The sequence below is a fragment of the Pseudophryne corroboree genome, chromosome 3, assembly GCF_028390025.1.
Source record: "Pseudophryne corroboree isolate aPseCor3 chromosome 3, aPseCor3.hap2, whole genome shotgun sequence".
In the NCBI taxonomy this organism is placed as follows: domain Eukaryota; kingdom Metazoa; phylum Chordata; class Amphibia; order Anura; family Myobatrachidae; genus Pseudophryne; species Pseudophryne corroboree.
The window spans coordinates 394,818,646-394,833,737 of NC_086446.1; the positions used below are offsets into that span (position 1 = coordinate 394,818,646).

At 47.1% G+C, this 15,092-nt stretch overlaps 1 protein-coding gene across 5 annotated transcripts in view; it reads right to left on the minus strand.

Annotated features, from left to right (window-relative positions):
* Positions 1–399: 399 nt before the first annotated feature.
* LOC135055717 (membrane primary amine oxidase-like) overlaps positions 400–15,092 on the minus strand; it is a 159,127-nt gene continuing 144,434 nt past the window's right edge. For all 5 annotated transcript variants that reach the window (XM_063960097.1, XM_063960098.1, XM_063960096.1 and 2 more), the window contains exons 3-4: positions 10,466–10,595; positions 400–8,256 (exon numbers count right to left, since the gene is read on the minus strand). In XM_063960097.1, the coding sequence (XP_063816167.1) occupies positions 7,972–8,256; positions 10,466–10,595 (415 nt within the window). In that variant the 3' untranslated portion in view covers positions 400–7,971. The remainder of the gene's footprint in view (positions 8,257–10,465; positions 10,596–15,092) is intronic.

Genomic DNA, 15,092 nt, shown 5'->3' on the forward strand with positions numbered 1-15,092 from the left:
CGGGCTGCCTCCCGTTTGGTGCCTGAGGTCACTGCAGCAACTCCCTGTCTGTTCCCCGGCATCTCCATGGCAGTTCCTGGCATCTCCCAAGTGGCTCCTAGCACTTCCGGGTATCGGTGTCCTCTTCTTTTTCCTGAGAGATGCTAGAGGTCCAGTAGGACCTCTTGCAAGCTGTCTCCTTTAAGGCAGCTGCAATTTTGGGTGGGACATTTTCATCAGTATTCGATACTTTCGGCTAGACTGCATAGAATACTTGTGCAGACACTGGCCGCGGTGTTCTGTGTGATTACATGGCTTGCCCGGCCCTAGAAACGGCTCTATGTATATGTTCAACAAATTACAGAGGCATGGCTTATGACTCATTTGAGGGAATTCATGTAAATCAATGGACCAGAATAATGTTTGTCAGATCAGACTTTATTATTTTTATAACAGTACTTAGAAGATAATTATATTCCTATTGAAACATGGTATTGTTCCCTCTGCTTAGACCAGGCATTCCCAACCACGGTCCTCAAGGCACACCAACAGTGCAGGTTTTAGTGATATCCAGGCTTCAGCACAGATGGTTAAATCAAAATAACTAGGGTACTAATTAAGTCACCTGTGTTCAAGCCTGGCTATAACTAAAACCTGCACTGTTGGTGTGCCTTGAGGACCGTGGTTGGGAATGCCTGGCTTAGACCATACAGGGTAGTGTTATCTGTTTGGATATTATGGTGAACAACTAAGTTTTGTTAACTTTTAACTGTTGATTTAAAAGAGAAAAAAGGAGATTTATGGTAAGACATACTATTGTTAAATCTCTTTCTGCGATGTACACTGTATTCAACAGGGAAAAACATTGGGGGTGTAGAGTTGGATCTTAATCCGCGGCACCAACAAGCTAAAGCTTTGACTGTTCCCAAGATGCACTGCACTGCCTCCTCTATATCCCCGCCTCCAGGCACTGGGGCTCAGTTTTGTTAACCAGTCCAATGCAGTAGCAGGTTAAAGACACGACAGTAGTTAGTAGCCACATATAACCACATTCTCACGACAGCAGAAGGTAGCAGAGGCTAATGCCATACAAACCCAAAGAAGCCAAGGGCATCAGGGTGTGCGCCCCATGGAATCCAGTGTACCTCGCAGAAAGAGATTTAACAATGGTAAGTCTTACCATAAATCTCCTTTTCTGCAGTGGGGTACACTGGGATTCCACAGGGAATACATCAGGGATGTCCTAAAGCAGTTCCTCGTGGGAAGGGACACACCTGTACATAAGCTTGTGCAATCACCATTCTAATCCATCTGGCCATGGTCTGCTTATTTGCAGGCCAGCCACATTGTGAAAACCAAAAAGGACAAAGATAGAATCAGATCTCCTAAGAGAGGGGGTTCTCTTCACATATATACGGAGAGCCGATACCACATCCAAAGACCGTTCTTTGGAGGACAAACCAGGAGAAATAAAGGCCGGAACCACGATCTCTTGGATAAGGTGGAAAGACGACACTACCTTAGACAGATAACCAGGGCGAGTTCTAAGAACCGCACGGTCACGGTGAAATATCAGAAAGGGTGACCGACAGGATAAGGCACCCAAGTCTGAAACCTTTCTAGCAGAGGCAATAGCCAGCAAAAATAAAACCTTAAGCGTAAGCCATTTAAGGTTCTCAGACTCAAGAGGTTCAAACGGAGACTCTTGTAGGGCATTCAGAACAACCGACAAATCCCAAGGAGCCACAGGAGAAACATAGGGAGATTGAATCCGTAAAACACCCTGAGTGAAAGTATGAACGTCAGGCAAAGTCGCAATTTTTCTCTGAAACCATACCGACAAGGCTGAAATATGAACCTTGAGGGAGGCCAGATGAAGGCCTAAGTCCAGGCCCTGTTGCAGAAAAGCCAAAAGTTTGACAGTACTGAACTTGTATGCATCATAATTTTTAGCCGCACACCAGGTGAAGTAAGAATTCCAGACCCTATAATAAATCCGAGCTGAAGCCGGTTTACGGACTTTCAACATAGTTTGAATGACCGCCTCAGAAAAACCTTTGGCCCTCAGAACTGAAGCTTCAAGAGCCACGCCATCAATGCCAGTCGGGCCAGATCCTGGTAGACAAAAGGGCCCTGAACGAGGAGGTCTGGGCTTTGCGGAAGTAGAAGAGGATGGTCTGTTGAGAGACCCTGCAGGTCTGATAACCAATGCCGCCTGGGCCACGCTTCTTTTTCACCCTGGGCAGAAGTGACACCGGAGGGAACACGTACAGCAGCCGAAAGTTCCATGGAATTGCCAGGGCATCCACGAATGCTGCTTGAGGATCCTTTGTCCGTGATCTGAAGACCGGAACCTTGTTATTGTGTCGAGATGCCATCAGGTCTACATCTAGTAGGCCCCACTTGTCTACTAGGAGTTGAAAGACTGTGTACGTCCTGATGACTGAGGAAGTCCGCTTCCCAGTTGAGGACCCCCAGAATGAACACTGCCAATATGGTTGGCAGATGGAGTTCCGCCCATAGAAGAATCTTTGACACTTCCATTATTGCCATACAGCTTTGAGTGCCGCCTTGATGATTTATGTACACCACCGTGGTGGCGTTGTCTGATTGTACTTGAACAGGCCTGTTCTGTACCAGAGGCAGGGCCAGTTTCAGAGCATTGAACACTGCCCGCAACTCCAGAATGTTTATTGGAAGGAGAGATTCCTCCCTGGTCCACCGACCCGGAAGAGAGTGATGCTCCAACACCACGCCCCAACCCCGCAGACTGGCAACCGTCGTTAGGAGGACCCAGTTGGAGATCGAGAAGGGACGACCCCTGCTCAATTGTTGGTTCTGGAGCCACCAGCTCAGAGACAACGAACTTCCGGAGTCAAGGAAATCATGTTAGACCTGATCTGGAGAGGCAGGCCGTCCCACTTGGAAAGGATTAACCTCTGCAGAAGGGGAGAATGAAATTGAGTGTACTCTACCATGTCGAAAGCCGACACCATGGGGCCTAGTACTTGCATCGCTGAGTGTATCGATACACGATGGCGAAAGTGGAAGCATCGTATCCTGTCCTGAAGTTTCAGGACCTTCTCCGGAGATAAGAACAACCGTTAGTTGTGTATGTCCAGTAATGCCCCCAGGTGTACCATGCTCTGAGCAGGAACCAGCGAGGATTTCTTCCAGTTGATGAGCCACCCGTGGGCTTGCAGGAATTGGACCATCAGTTCCAGATGACGGAGGAGAACCTCTGGGGAGTTTGCCAGGATCAACAAGTCATCCAGATACAGCAGGATCCTGATACCCTGATGACGTAGAAGGGCCATCATGACCGCCATGTTCTTGATGAAGATTCATGGAGCTGTGGTCAGTCCAAAAGGCAAGGCCTGGAATTGATAATGTAGGTAGCAAATAATGTAGTAGCAAACCACAGATATTGCTAATGCGACATGGCAATAGGTATATGTAGGTAAGCATCCTGAATGTCCAGGGATACCATATAGTCCTTGGGCTCCAAGGCCAGAACAATAGAGCGAAGAGTTTCCATACGGAATTTGGAAACCTTCACAAATTTGTTCAAAGACTTGAGGTTGAGAATGGGTCGTGAGGTTCCATTCGGTTTTGGATCTAGGAACAGCGTTGAATAGTACCCCCTGCCTCTCTGAGCCAGAGGCACTGGCATTATCACTCCTGTTTCCAGGAGGGATTGTACCACCAAATGTAGAGTTTTTGCTTTTAATGGATCCGAAGGGATATTTTTCGAGCAAAACTGGCGAGGGGGACGTTTTTTGAAAGAGATGGTGTATCCATGCGTGACGTCTTCCCTCACCCAGGCATCTGAAGTGGTCTGTAACCATACCTGGGCGAACCGCAGAAGTCGGCCTCCCACCCTGGGGTCCCACAGAGGGAGGCCGCCCCATCATGCAGCAGACTTGTCTGGTTTGGAATCAGGCTGAAGGGCAGCCCAGTAACGTTTAGGTTTGGGCTTAGAGGTTTTGGAAGTGCAAGCCTGTTTCGGGTACGCCTGACCCTTTGCTTTACTTGGAGGTCGAAAGGAATGAAAGGTGGTACTTTTAGCTTTCGGAGCCAAAGGATTAGTACTAGGCAGACATGCAGTTTTAGCAGACGCTAAGTATGCAACAAGCTTGTTCAGATATTCCCCAAAAAGGATGTTTCCCTTTAAAAGGGATCACCTCCAAGGTCTTTTTAGAGTCCAGATCCACAGACCAGTACCGCAACCACAGAATCTGGCAAGCCAGAATGGACGTAGTAGATGCTTTGGCTGTCAGCACACCGGCATCAGAGAGGTAGCTCCGTTTCAACTTCTTGAACCCAGGCTTCAATAGCTTTTGCAGCCCAAGAAGCCGCTATGGTAGATCTATGCACAGCACCCGCAAGAGTGTAAATAGACTTCAGGCAACCCTCCACACGCTTATCCGTCATTTCTTTCAAAGAGGTGATGGTAGTGACAGGCAGAGTAGAAGACACCACCTAACGTGCAACATGTGAGTCCACCGGAGGTGGTGTTTCCCAATTTTTACTTAACTCTGCAGCAAGGGGATTAGGAGCTAGCATCTTTTTAGACAGGGAGAATTTCTTTCCTGGAGACTCCCAAGATTCCTGACGTATGTCAACAAAATGGTCAGAATGTGGCAAAACTAATTTAGTAACCTTCTGACGTTTGAACTTATCAGGTTTCTTAGACGTATCTGGTGTAGTGATAAGCGTATTCGGTTTTACTCGGTTTTACTCGGTTCTCAAAACGGCATTTTATTGGCTCACGGATGTCATGTGTTTTGGATAGCCAATAAGATGCCGTTTTGAGAACCGAGTAAAACCGAATCCGCTCATCACTAATCTGGTGGTTCAGTTTCATCATCAATCTGAATAATCAGTTTGATAGCCTCCAAGAGGTCAGGAACATCCACCTATGTTGTATATTCCCCATCAGAAGCATCTGCATCGGTGTCTGATGAGTCAGTATATACGCCATCTTCATCGGATGAAGTATCTGAAACATGCGTGGATTGTGAGGAAGAAATTGCCCACTTAGATGACCCTTTGGTCCTAGTGGGGCGAGGGTCAGGCTTTTGTTTAACCAAGGACTGATTTAACTGCTGTAACTGAGCTGACAGAGAATCCACCCATGGTGAATTTACAACAGGGACAATGGCCCTCATTCCGAGTTGTTCGCTTGCTAGCTGCTTTTAGTAGCATTGCAAACGCTAGGCCGCCGCCCCCTGGGAGTGTATCTTAGCTTAGCAGAATAGCGAACGAAAGATTAGCAGAACTGCTACTAAATATTTTCCTTGCAGTTTCTGAGTAGCTCCAGACCTACTCCTAGATTGCGATCACCTCAGTCCGTTTAGTTCCTGGTTTGACGTCACAAACACGCCCTGCGTTCGGCCAGCCACTCACCCGTTTCTCCAGCCACTCCTGCGTTTTTCCCTGGCATGCTTGCGTTTTTTAGCACACTCCCGGAAAACGCTCAGTAACCTCCCAGAAACGCCCCTTTCCTGCCAATTTTCACCACCGGGTACTATGGAGCCTATACTAAACAGATTTTAGTAAATCCGACCTGTACTCCTTGCCCTGGTGGATATAGTGGGGTCCCTGCATGGCCACAGTGTCCACACCAGCGGCGTGGTCCGTCTCTGGAGGCCGCAACCGGATCGCAATTTCGGCGGGTCCTACCTGGGAGACCCTCTTACCTCCTCCCTATCGTGCAGCCATGCAATCCTGGAGAGCAGCGGCGGTATATGTGCCTGATGAGACGGGAGCGCCTCTGCTGTAAGTACCTAGCAACCAGGGTGCAGGAGTATACAGTACCGCTGGGGGAGGTGAGGGAGCTGCAACACGATATGTCAGTATGACATATAGCACCAAGTGCCTATGCTGCGGCCCTTGAAGTCTTCTTTCTTGTCAAAAAAGCTCTTTTCAGGGCTGTCTAGCGCAGCCCTCCCTGTTAGCTGCCTGCACTGCAGGTACCAACTTACAAACTGAGCTCCGGTGCCTGGAGGTGGGGATATAGAGGATGCGGTGCAGTGCATCTTGGGAACAGTTAAAGCTTTAGCCCAGGCATGTCCAAACTGCGGCCCTTCAGCTGTTGAGAAACTACACATCCCAGCATGCCCTGACACAGCTTTAGCATTCTCTGACAGCAAAACTGTGTCAGCGCATGCTGGGATATGTAGTTTCACAACAGCTGGAGGGCCACAGTTTGTACATGCCTGCTTTAGTCTGTTGGTACCTCGGATCAAGATCCAACTCTACACCACCGATGTTGTTCCCTGTGGAATACCAGTGTACCCCGCTGCAGAAAAATATTTTGTACATGGGGTATTCTTGCATTATCAGCAAGATAAAATATAAATATTTCCAGTATAAGGGGGAATTCAATTACCCACGATCATTGCTCATGGGTAATTGTTTCACTGGGGGTTCTCCAATTAGCCCCAATAAGCCGGCTAATTGCCTCAGGCAGGCGAAAGCAAATCCCTTAAAACAGACCCGTTTTCAGCCACCTTTGCTGCTAGCTTAACTAGGCTTACCATACTATTGCTTTAAACGGGTGGCACTTGACTGGCCAGCTGTCGGGATCACGGCGCGCAGCATACCAGCGCCGGGATCCTGACCGCCGGAATGCCAGTAACTATCCTCCCTTTTGGGGTGTCAACGGCACCCCTGGAGGGAGAGTCACGCCACCTTGCCCACAGAGTGGTGAGCCCGCAAGGGGCTCTTTTGGACTCGCCCCACTGCCGGCATTCCGGCGGTCGGGATTCCGGCGGTCAGGATCCTAGCGCCGGTATGCTGAGCGCCGGTATCCCGACAGCCAACCAATCATACCACACCCCTTTAATCTGGGGCATTCCTGAATTACACATATGTGGCTGGCTGACTACAAGCCTGCATTTCACCTGGTTTTATCAGCCACAGAACCTGTGTAATTCATACGTATTCCGGTTTAAAGGAATAGTACGGTAACCCTAAGCATGATGCATGTACCCTGTAAGACAACAAAATCTATTGTCTCTAGTGTCACCATACAAATGTGGCCCTTCCTACTCAACTCATCATTTGCTTCCCTATCTTATAACTAATATGCTTAATTTGTTTATAATCCCATTTATTCAATTTAAGATCACTTCCACTTATACAATAGCTCTACCCAGTTAATATTTAAAGAGAACTCCACCTACGGGGGCTTTTGTCAGGCATATCAGTGATGCTTTGACTTGGGTTGGGATAGCTATAATTATAGGATGGGTACTTCCGCTGGAATATTAGGCAATGATTATAATGACTTTTGTGAAGTTGATAGAAACTTTATTGGGATGTTAACAAATGTGCTCAGTCAATTACTGCTGTAAGTTTCAGTATACAGTCATCTTCAGACCACAATAACAGACTCATGTGTCATATGGCCAGGTCTCCAATTTTCCCACACACATGCGTGAGTGACTGTTGCTGAGTCTGCTAGCTAAAGCAAGGGGTAGGACTTAGTGTCAAAAGAATGTGGGATGTTAAAGTTATAGTAACCCAAATTCATTTTTTCCCATTTAGTTTTAACACTGCCATGGTACAGTGGAAGCATAATATTTTTATTTTAAGCATGGTACTATGTAAAAATAATTAAACTAATTGTTAATTACAATTATTCATCTTTGTGGTCAATTTCTCAAAATGTACTCCTATGGACTTGGTTCACTTTTACTCTGAACCATCCATATGTCTTGTCCTGTTGTGTATCATATCCAATTTTCTTATGGCATTATAGATAACTCTGAATGATGGAAATGGCAGTCTGCCGAGGTATTCCGGAATATTCACGAAGAAACCTCTGTTGTTACCAAAAAAACAGATAGAAGTTAAAACTGCTTTTTCATGATGGCATTTGATGGAAGAACTGTAGCAGACAACTGTTTAATGATTGTATCGCCCAATAAAGTTGGGCACTGATAATGATCATTCAGTCTACAGCCACATGAAAAGTCAGTTTTTCTATAGTACAATATAGGTGTTTTCAAACCCATTGTAGGTAAAAGCGGGCACTTTGGGAGCACATGAGACACTTTCAGATAAACACACTAATGGATTGACATCACATGAGTCGACCTCATGTGGCAGAAAATACACAGCATCCTCAGAATGGACTGAAGGGTCTTCATTAAAATAGTTGTAAGGTCGGAGGTAAAAGCCCACTGCATTTCCAGCAGTCACTGTATTTGGGATGTCCTCTGCATGGGGGATGTGTAGGAATCCAGTTGTAATCCAAGCCACCAAGTCCTGGTAATAAAAAGTGAGTTATTGCGTGCGTTTTAAGTCAACAACCAAGCATTAAATCTAAACTCTCAAAATGCTGCTGTGTCTGAGGGTTTTACAATTAAATTGGCATTATTTATCAACTAGAAAGAAGTCATATTCTAAGGGTGGGTATCTGGAATTTTTGAACCATGGATCTCATTGATTATATGATTTACAATTGTTGCCCCTTTTAGATCAGTTTTCACTGTCCTCCTTTATCAGTTTATTACAATCATCTTAGCAGATCAGCCTCCATTAAATAATTCTCGTAACAGTAGTCAATCTAGTATTTTGTGGGTGGATCCTGGTGGGTAAGGAGGTAGAGGGTACCTTGTGCTGTGTCCTGGAGTAGAGGCTTCACTACCAGCCAGTGACTCCACCCCTGCTCTCTCCCATTGGCTGTGCTGGATAACACATGCACAGAAGTGCATGTGACTGACTCCTGCTTGCCCTGCAGGATGTATGCTGGTCTGCCTCTGATAGGGACTGTCACTGCACCAGTACAGGAGGAGGTGTGACCAGCAGCAACTGAGGATACTGGTAAGTGAGAGATCTCCACATCTGCTTCAGCCACACATGGATGTCCCAACTGCACTGCACCTCCCCCTGCCCACACCTGATTCTTTCTACCCAAACATGCTTGTCTGTGTCTGCTTCTCCCACCCATGAATCTGTAGCTGTCACCTACTGTCTGTCTCTGCATTTGTTTTCCCCCTTTTTCACCAGTTTTGTGTTTGTGTCTCTATTTGCCCTACCCAAGTGTGACTGTGTCCCCTCCTCCTGTGTGACTGTGGCCCCCCTCCTGCGTGAAAATGTCCCCCCCTCCTGTGTGACTGTGTCCCACCTCCTCCTGTCTGACTGTGTTCCCCCTCCTGTGTCACTGTGTCCCCTCCTACTGAGTTACTGTGCCCCCCCGTGTGACTGCGTCCCCCCTCCTGTATGAATGTTTTCCCTCCTCCTGTGTGACTGTGTCCCCTCCTCCTGTGTGACTGTGTCCCCTCCTCCTGTATGACTGTATCTTCCCTCCTCCTGTGTGACTGTGTCCCCCTCCTTTGTGAATGTGTCCCCTCCCTCCTGTGTGAATGTGTCCCCTCCCTTCTGTGTGAATGTGTCCCCTCCCTCCTGTGTGACTGTGTCCCCTCCTCCTATGTGAGTGTGCCTCCCCCCTCCAGTGTGAATGTTTTCCCTCCTCCTGTGTGAATGTGTCCCCTCCTCTGTGTGACTGTCTCCCCTCCTCCTGTGTGACTGTGCCCCCCATCTGTGTGACTGTGTCGCCCCTCCTCCTATTGTGTGACTGCGCCCCCCCTCCTGTGTGACTGTGTCTCACCTCCTCCTGTGTGACTGTCTTGCCCCTCCTCCTGTGTGACTGTGCCCCCCCCCTCCTGTGTGACTGCGCCCCCCTTCCTGTGTGACTGTGTCTCACCTCCTCCTGTGTGACTGTCTTGCCCCTCCTCCTGGGTGACTGTGCCCCCCCTCCTGTGTGACTGTGACTCCCCTCCTCCTGTGTGACTGCGCCCCCCCTCCTGTGTGACTGTGTCCCCTCCTCCCTTGTGACTGTCTCCCCTCCTCCTGTGCTATAGGGCGGCCAATAATTTTATACCTTGGGGTGCCACTGACTAAAGGGGCCTATTTATCATATCATCATGGCAATCTGAATGTTATTCCAGGGCAATTTGTCATGCTGCTGTTGCAGGACATGGGCTCCAATAAGAGTCTGCCATGGCAATAATAAAAATTGAAGTAATGGCTAACGCTATCACTTTACAGAATTTATATAATTAATAGGTCCCTTTCATATAAATAGCACCTATAGCTATTGCTATATGCCAAGAAATAGAAATTACGGGGATTATTCAGAACTGGTCGCAGATTCTGCTATCGCAGCAAAATCTGCGACCACTAAAAGCAAATGCTGGGGGCCGCCCAGCACAAGGCAAGTCCGGCCAGCATGTGTGGCTCTGCAATGGAATTGCGATTGCAAATTTCATCACACTTCGGATAGAATGTAATACACAACTCTCAGGCAGCAATGCTAACTACTGTGCCGCTGTAGTGATAAAGCAGCTACATGAATTAGCTATTATTATTGCTAAATCAGTCCAGTAGGATTTTTTGCAATGGACAAAACATGTTGGGACGACTAGAGTGAATGACTTATGTGTTACTTGGTGTCTGGTTCCCAAATATTTACCTCATCTTTAATATTTTCATCATCAATAAAGTTAGAGAATTGGACACTTGGTGACCATGGATCATTTTGGTTGAAGGTGCTGCTGCTCCTTTGCTCTTCATCTTTGTATTTAGTTACAGCCAACTTGTACCTAGAAGACACATTAATACACTGTAGTGGTATCACTTCTAGGAGATTACACTATGAGCTGTTATCTATGGAAAACACTAGAATATGGCCATTGTAGTAGAATCTCACATGAATCCAATTTCAACCTATCATTAAAGACACAATGGGCCCGATTCACAGCTGTACGTAAAGCCGATATTTTATGCATAACTCCGTGATTTATCGATCTGCGCACGCACAGATTCTGTACTGTGCATGTGCCAATCTCTATCTGCAGTCTTGCTTGTGGTGCGACAGGGACCATTTTGTAGGTATGCCAAATCCAGGATTTGCATCTTCACACAGATTTTCTGTCCCGCAATCTGGTAAAATACGGCCATCTTAAATGAACAGAAGGTTATTCAGATGGCCGATGATCATGCAAGTGATCCGATGGCTGCATCTTTGGATGCAGCAGTGGGTCACACAAGCATGAAGGAGGTGTCTACTTACACAAGACGCCTCCTGCAGCAATAACATCATTTAGTGGTAGCTGCTGTGACATCCATCACAGCTGCTACTGCTTTGTGTCCGACAATGAATCAAGCCCATTATCATTAGTTTGCAGTGTATATGCATAATATGGCGTTTCTTGTAAGTTAAATTGAAAGTACTGAGTATAAGAAAAGGAAATAGCAACATTGGGCCTTACGCAGACGGTACGAACGGTGTAATGGTTAGCATTACTGCCTCACAGCTCTGAGGTCAGGAGTTCGATTCCTACCATGGTCCTAACTGTGTGGAGTTTGTATATTCTCCCTGTACTTGCGTGGGTTTCCTCCGGGTACTCCGGTTTCCTCACACAATCCAAATATATGGCGGTAGGTTAATTGGCTCCCAACAAAGTTAACACTTGTGCGAATGTGTGCGTGTGTACACGTGGTAGGGTATATAGAGTGTAAGCTCCACTGGGCCAGGGACTGATGTGAATGGCTGAATATTCTCTGTAAAGCGCTGCGGAATATGTGTGCGCTATATAAATAACTGGTAATAAATAAATAATTTAAGTTTGTTAGCAGATTTAGATTTGGGTGTGGTGTGTTCAAACTGAAATCTAATTTGCAGTGTAAAAATAAAGCAGCCAGTATTTACCCTGTATCTCACTGTGGGGCAGTGTGTATCTGGCACAGTGGGGTAATATGTATCTGGCACTGTGGGGCAATATGTATCTGGCCCTGTGGGGCTATGTGTATCTGGCACTGTGGAGCAATGTGTATCTGGCACTGTGGGGTAATGTGTATCTGGCACTGTGGGGCAATGTGTATTTGGCACTGTGGGGCAATGTGTATCTGGTACTCTGGGGGCATTTGTGTATCTGGCACGGGGGGTAATATGTATCTGGCACTGTGGGGCAATGTGTATCTGGCACTGTGGGGCAATGTGTGTCTGGCACTGTGTGGGGCAATGTGTATCTGGCACTGTGAGGTAATATGTATCTGGCACTGTGGGGTAATATTTATCTGGCGCTGTGGGGTAATATTTATCTGGCACTCTGGGGTAATATGTATCTGGCACTGTGGGGTAATATGTATCTGGCCCCATGGGGCAATGTGTATCTGGCACTGTGGGGTAATATGTATCTGGCACTGTGGGGCAATGCGCATCTGGCACTGTAGGGCAATGCGTATCTGGCACTGTGGGGCAATGTGTATCTGGCACTGTGGGGTAATATGTATCTGGCATTGTGGGGTAATATGTATCTGGCCCTGTGGGGCAATGTGTATCTGGCACTGTGGGGTAATATGTATCTGGCACTGTGGGGTAATATGTATCTGGCCCTGTGGGGCAATATGTATCTGGCACTGTGGGGTAATATGTATCTGCCACTGTGGGGTAATATGTATCTGGCCCTGTGGGGCAATGTGTATCTGGCACTGTGGGGTAATATGTATCTAGCACTGTGGGGTAATATGTATCTGGCACTGTGGGGCAATGTGTATCTGGCACTGTTGGGCAATGTGTATCTGGCCCTGTTGGGCAATGTGTATCTGGCACTGTTGGGCAATGTGTATCTGGCACTGTGGGGAAATGAGTATCTGGCACTGTGGGCAATGTGTATCTGGCACTGTGTGTACTGTGTAAAAAGGGGACTCTACTGCCGTAATGTGCAAATATTGAATGAAGGTGTGCTGAGAGGCGACACAGGGGGTAAGTGATTGTCAATTAATTCACATCAGTCCCTGTCCCAGTGGGATTTTATCTCCCTCCACTTTATCTCTATCTAAGGCTAAAGGGGGGTACTCACGGAGTGATAATCTAAGCAATCTGAATAGATTGCTTAGATTTTAAGCATGATCGCTCCGTGTGTAAACCCCCCCCCCAGCAATAGCGATGCTCAATCTAGCAGGTTCGCTCATTTCACCCGCTGGGTGAAATGAGCGGCCTCCTGCACGCACGCTCAGCACACATCGTGCTGTGCTGAGCGGGGGGAGAGATGTGTGCTGAGCGTGCAGACAAATTTCCCCACTTTCTATGGGATACGTTTAATTTGCCAGCTGTTGAGATCCCGGTGGTCAGGATACCGACTCCGGAATCCTAACAACCAATAATGCCGCCAGCCGGAATCCCGGTGCAACAGGGCTATTCCACTCATGCATGCCCACAGAGTGGCGAGCGCAGCAATCCCGCAAGGGGACTCTTAGCGCTCGCCCCGCTACCGGCATTCTGGAGGATGGAGGATGCCGCTGTCAGTAATAAATACCGAACTCCTATCTACACCTCACTTCACTATGATTTTAGACTTCAGGACAGGTGCTATTAATATATTTATATCTCAGGGAGTAATTCAGGCCTGATCGCTAGGCTGCGTTTTCTCACAGCCTGTGATCAGGTCTGAACTGCGCATGCGTATGCACCGCAATGCGCAGGCTCGTCGGATGACTGCACCGGGCATTGGTGCAAAAAAAGCGATTGCACAGGAGATCGCAAGGAGATTGACAGGAAGTGGGCATTTGTGGGTGGCAATTGACCATTTTCTGGGAGTGTCAGGGAAAACGCAGGCGTGTCTGAGCATTTACAGGGTGGGCGTCTGACGTCAATTCCGGTCCCGGACAGGCTGAAGTGATCGCAGCAGCTGAGTAAGTCCTGGGCTACTCAGAGATTGCACAAAATCAGTTTGTGCAGCTCAGCTACACATGAGAACACACACTTGCACAGCGAAAATACACTCCCCTGTAGGCGGCAAAGTATCTGAACACAGGACAGCAAAAAAACACTTGCGAGCGATCAGGTCTGAATTACCCCCTCAATCAAGTAGCCTACAGTAGTTTTACATATAGATAATTTTTATATTATTATTTACTCTTTATATTTAAATAATGTATTCAATTAGTTATGTTCCCATTAGCTTTTCCTGGTGCTATTAAACTTGTCAATTTGGCTTGAAAAATGTGTGTGTGTGTATATATATATATATATATATATATATATATAAAATGCATTAAGCTAAAAAATCAGTGCACATGTACAAAAATGTTGGTACTGTATACTGTTTTTAAAGCCCTTATGAATATGAAGCAATGGTTTATTGAAGGGAGAGGTTCCTTACGGAGGTCAGCTAGGAAGGGATCAGTCAGTGTGGTAGTCACATTTAGCGTAGGCAGCCTCAAGACTTGTTGTGACCATTAGCTCTGGTTCACCTGCAGCTGGCTGAGAGAGGTCAGTGTGTGTGTAGCTCTACCCGGAGGGTCCGCGAATCGTGGGAAAATGCAACGAGTGGGCGGAGCCTAATGCCGCGAGTGGGCGGAGCTACACTTGTAAGCCACAATTAGCAATAAAATTGATTTGGTCCATCGGGGGGGGGGGGTTCTGGGTACTCAGAACCCCCCCTGGGTGCGCCACTGCACCCCACATATAATTGGGCCCTGAGTCAAGACAACATATTGTGACTACTGAGCATGTGTTTTATAGTCTTTCCTGTGAAAGCTCCTATCTCATACAGAGCATGTGCTGATGCCAATTGCTGCATCTCTAGTGCACACCTACAGAAGTGATATTGTACAGTTGGTCATTATTAAATGCAGGGACATACAGGGGCTGATTTATCAACAAGTTTTATTATACACAACAAATGTTAAAACTCATTGCATATGATAAATGGTGCTCCAGCCAATCAGCTCTCAATTGTCATTTTTCAAAGACATGACAGTTAGGAGCTGATTGGCTGGGGCACCATTTATCATACACAATGAGTTTTAAAATGTGTTGTGTATGATAAAACTTGTTGATAAATCAGCCCCATAAGGGGGGTACACACAGAGAGATGTACAGTATGCTTCATTTCTAAGCAATCTGACTACATGGCTTAGAAATTAAGCACGGATCTCTCCATGGGGGTCAGCTCAGGCCGTTTCGTTCCTGGTTTGACGTCACAAACACGCCCTGCGTTCGGCCAGCCACTCCCCCGTTTCTCCAGACACTCCTGCGTTTTTCCCTGACACGCCTGCATTTTTCCGCACACTCCCAGAAAACGGCCAGTTTC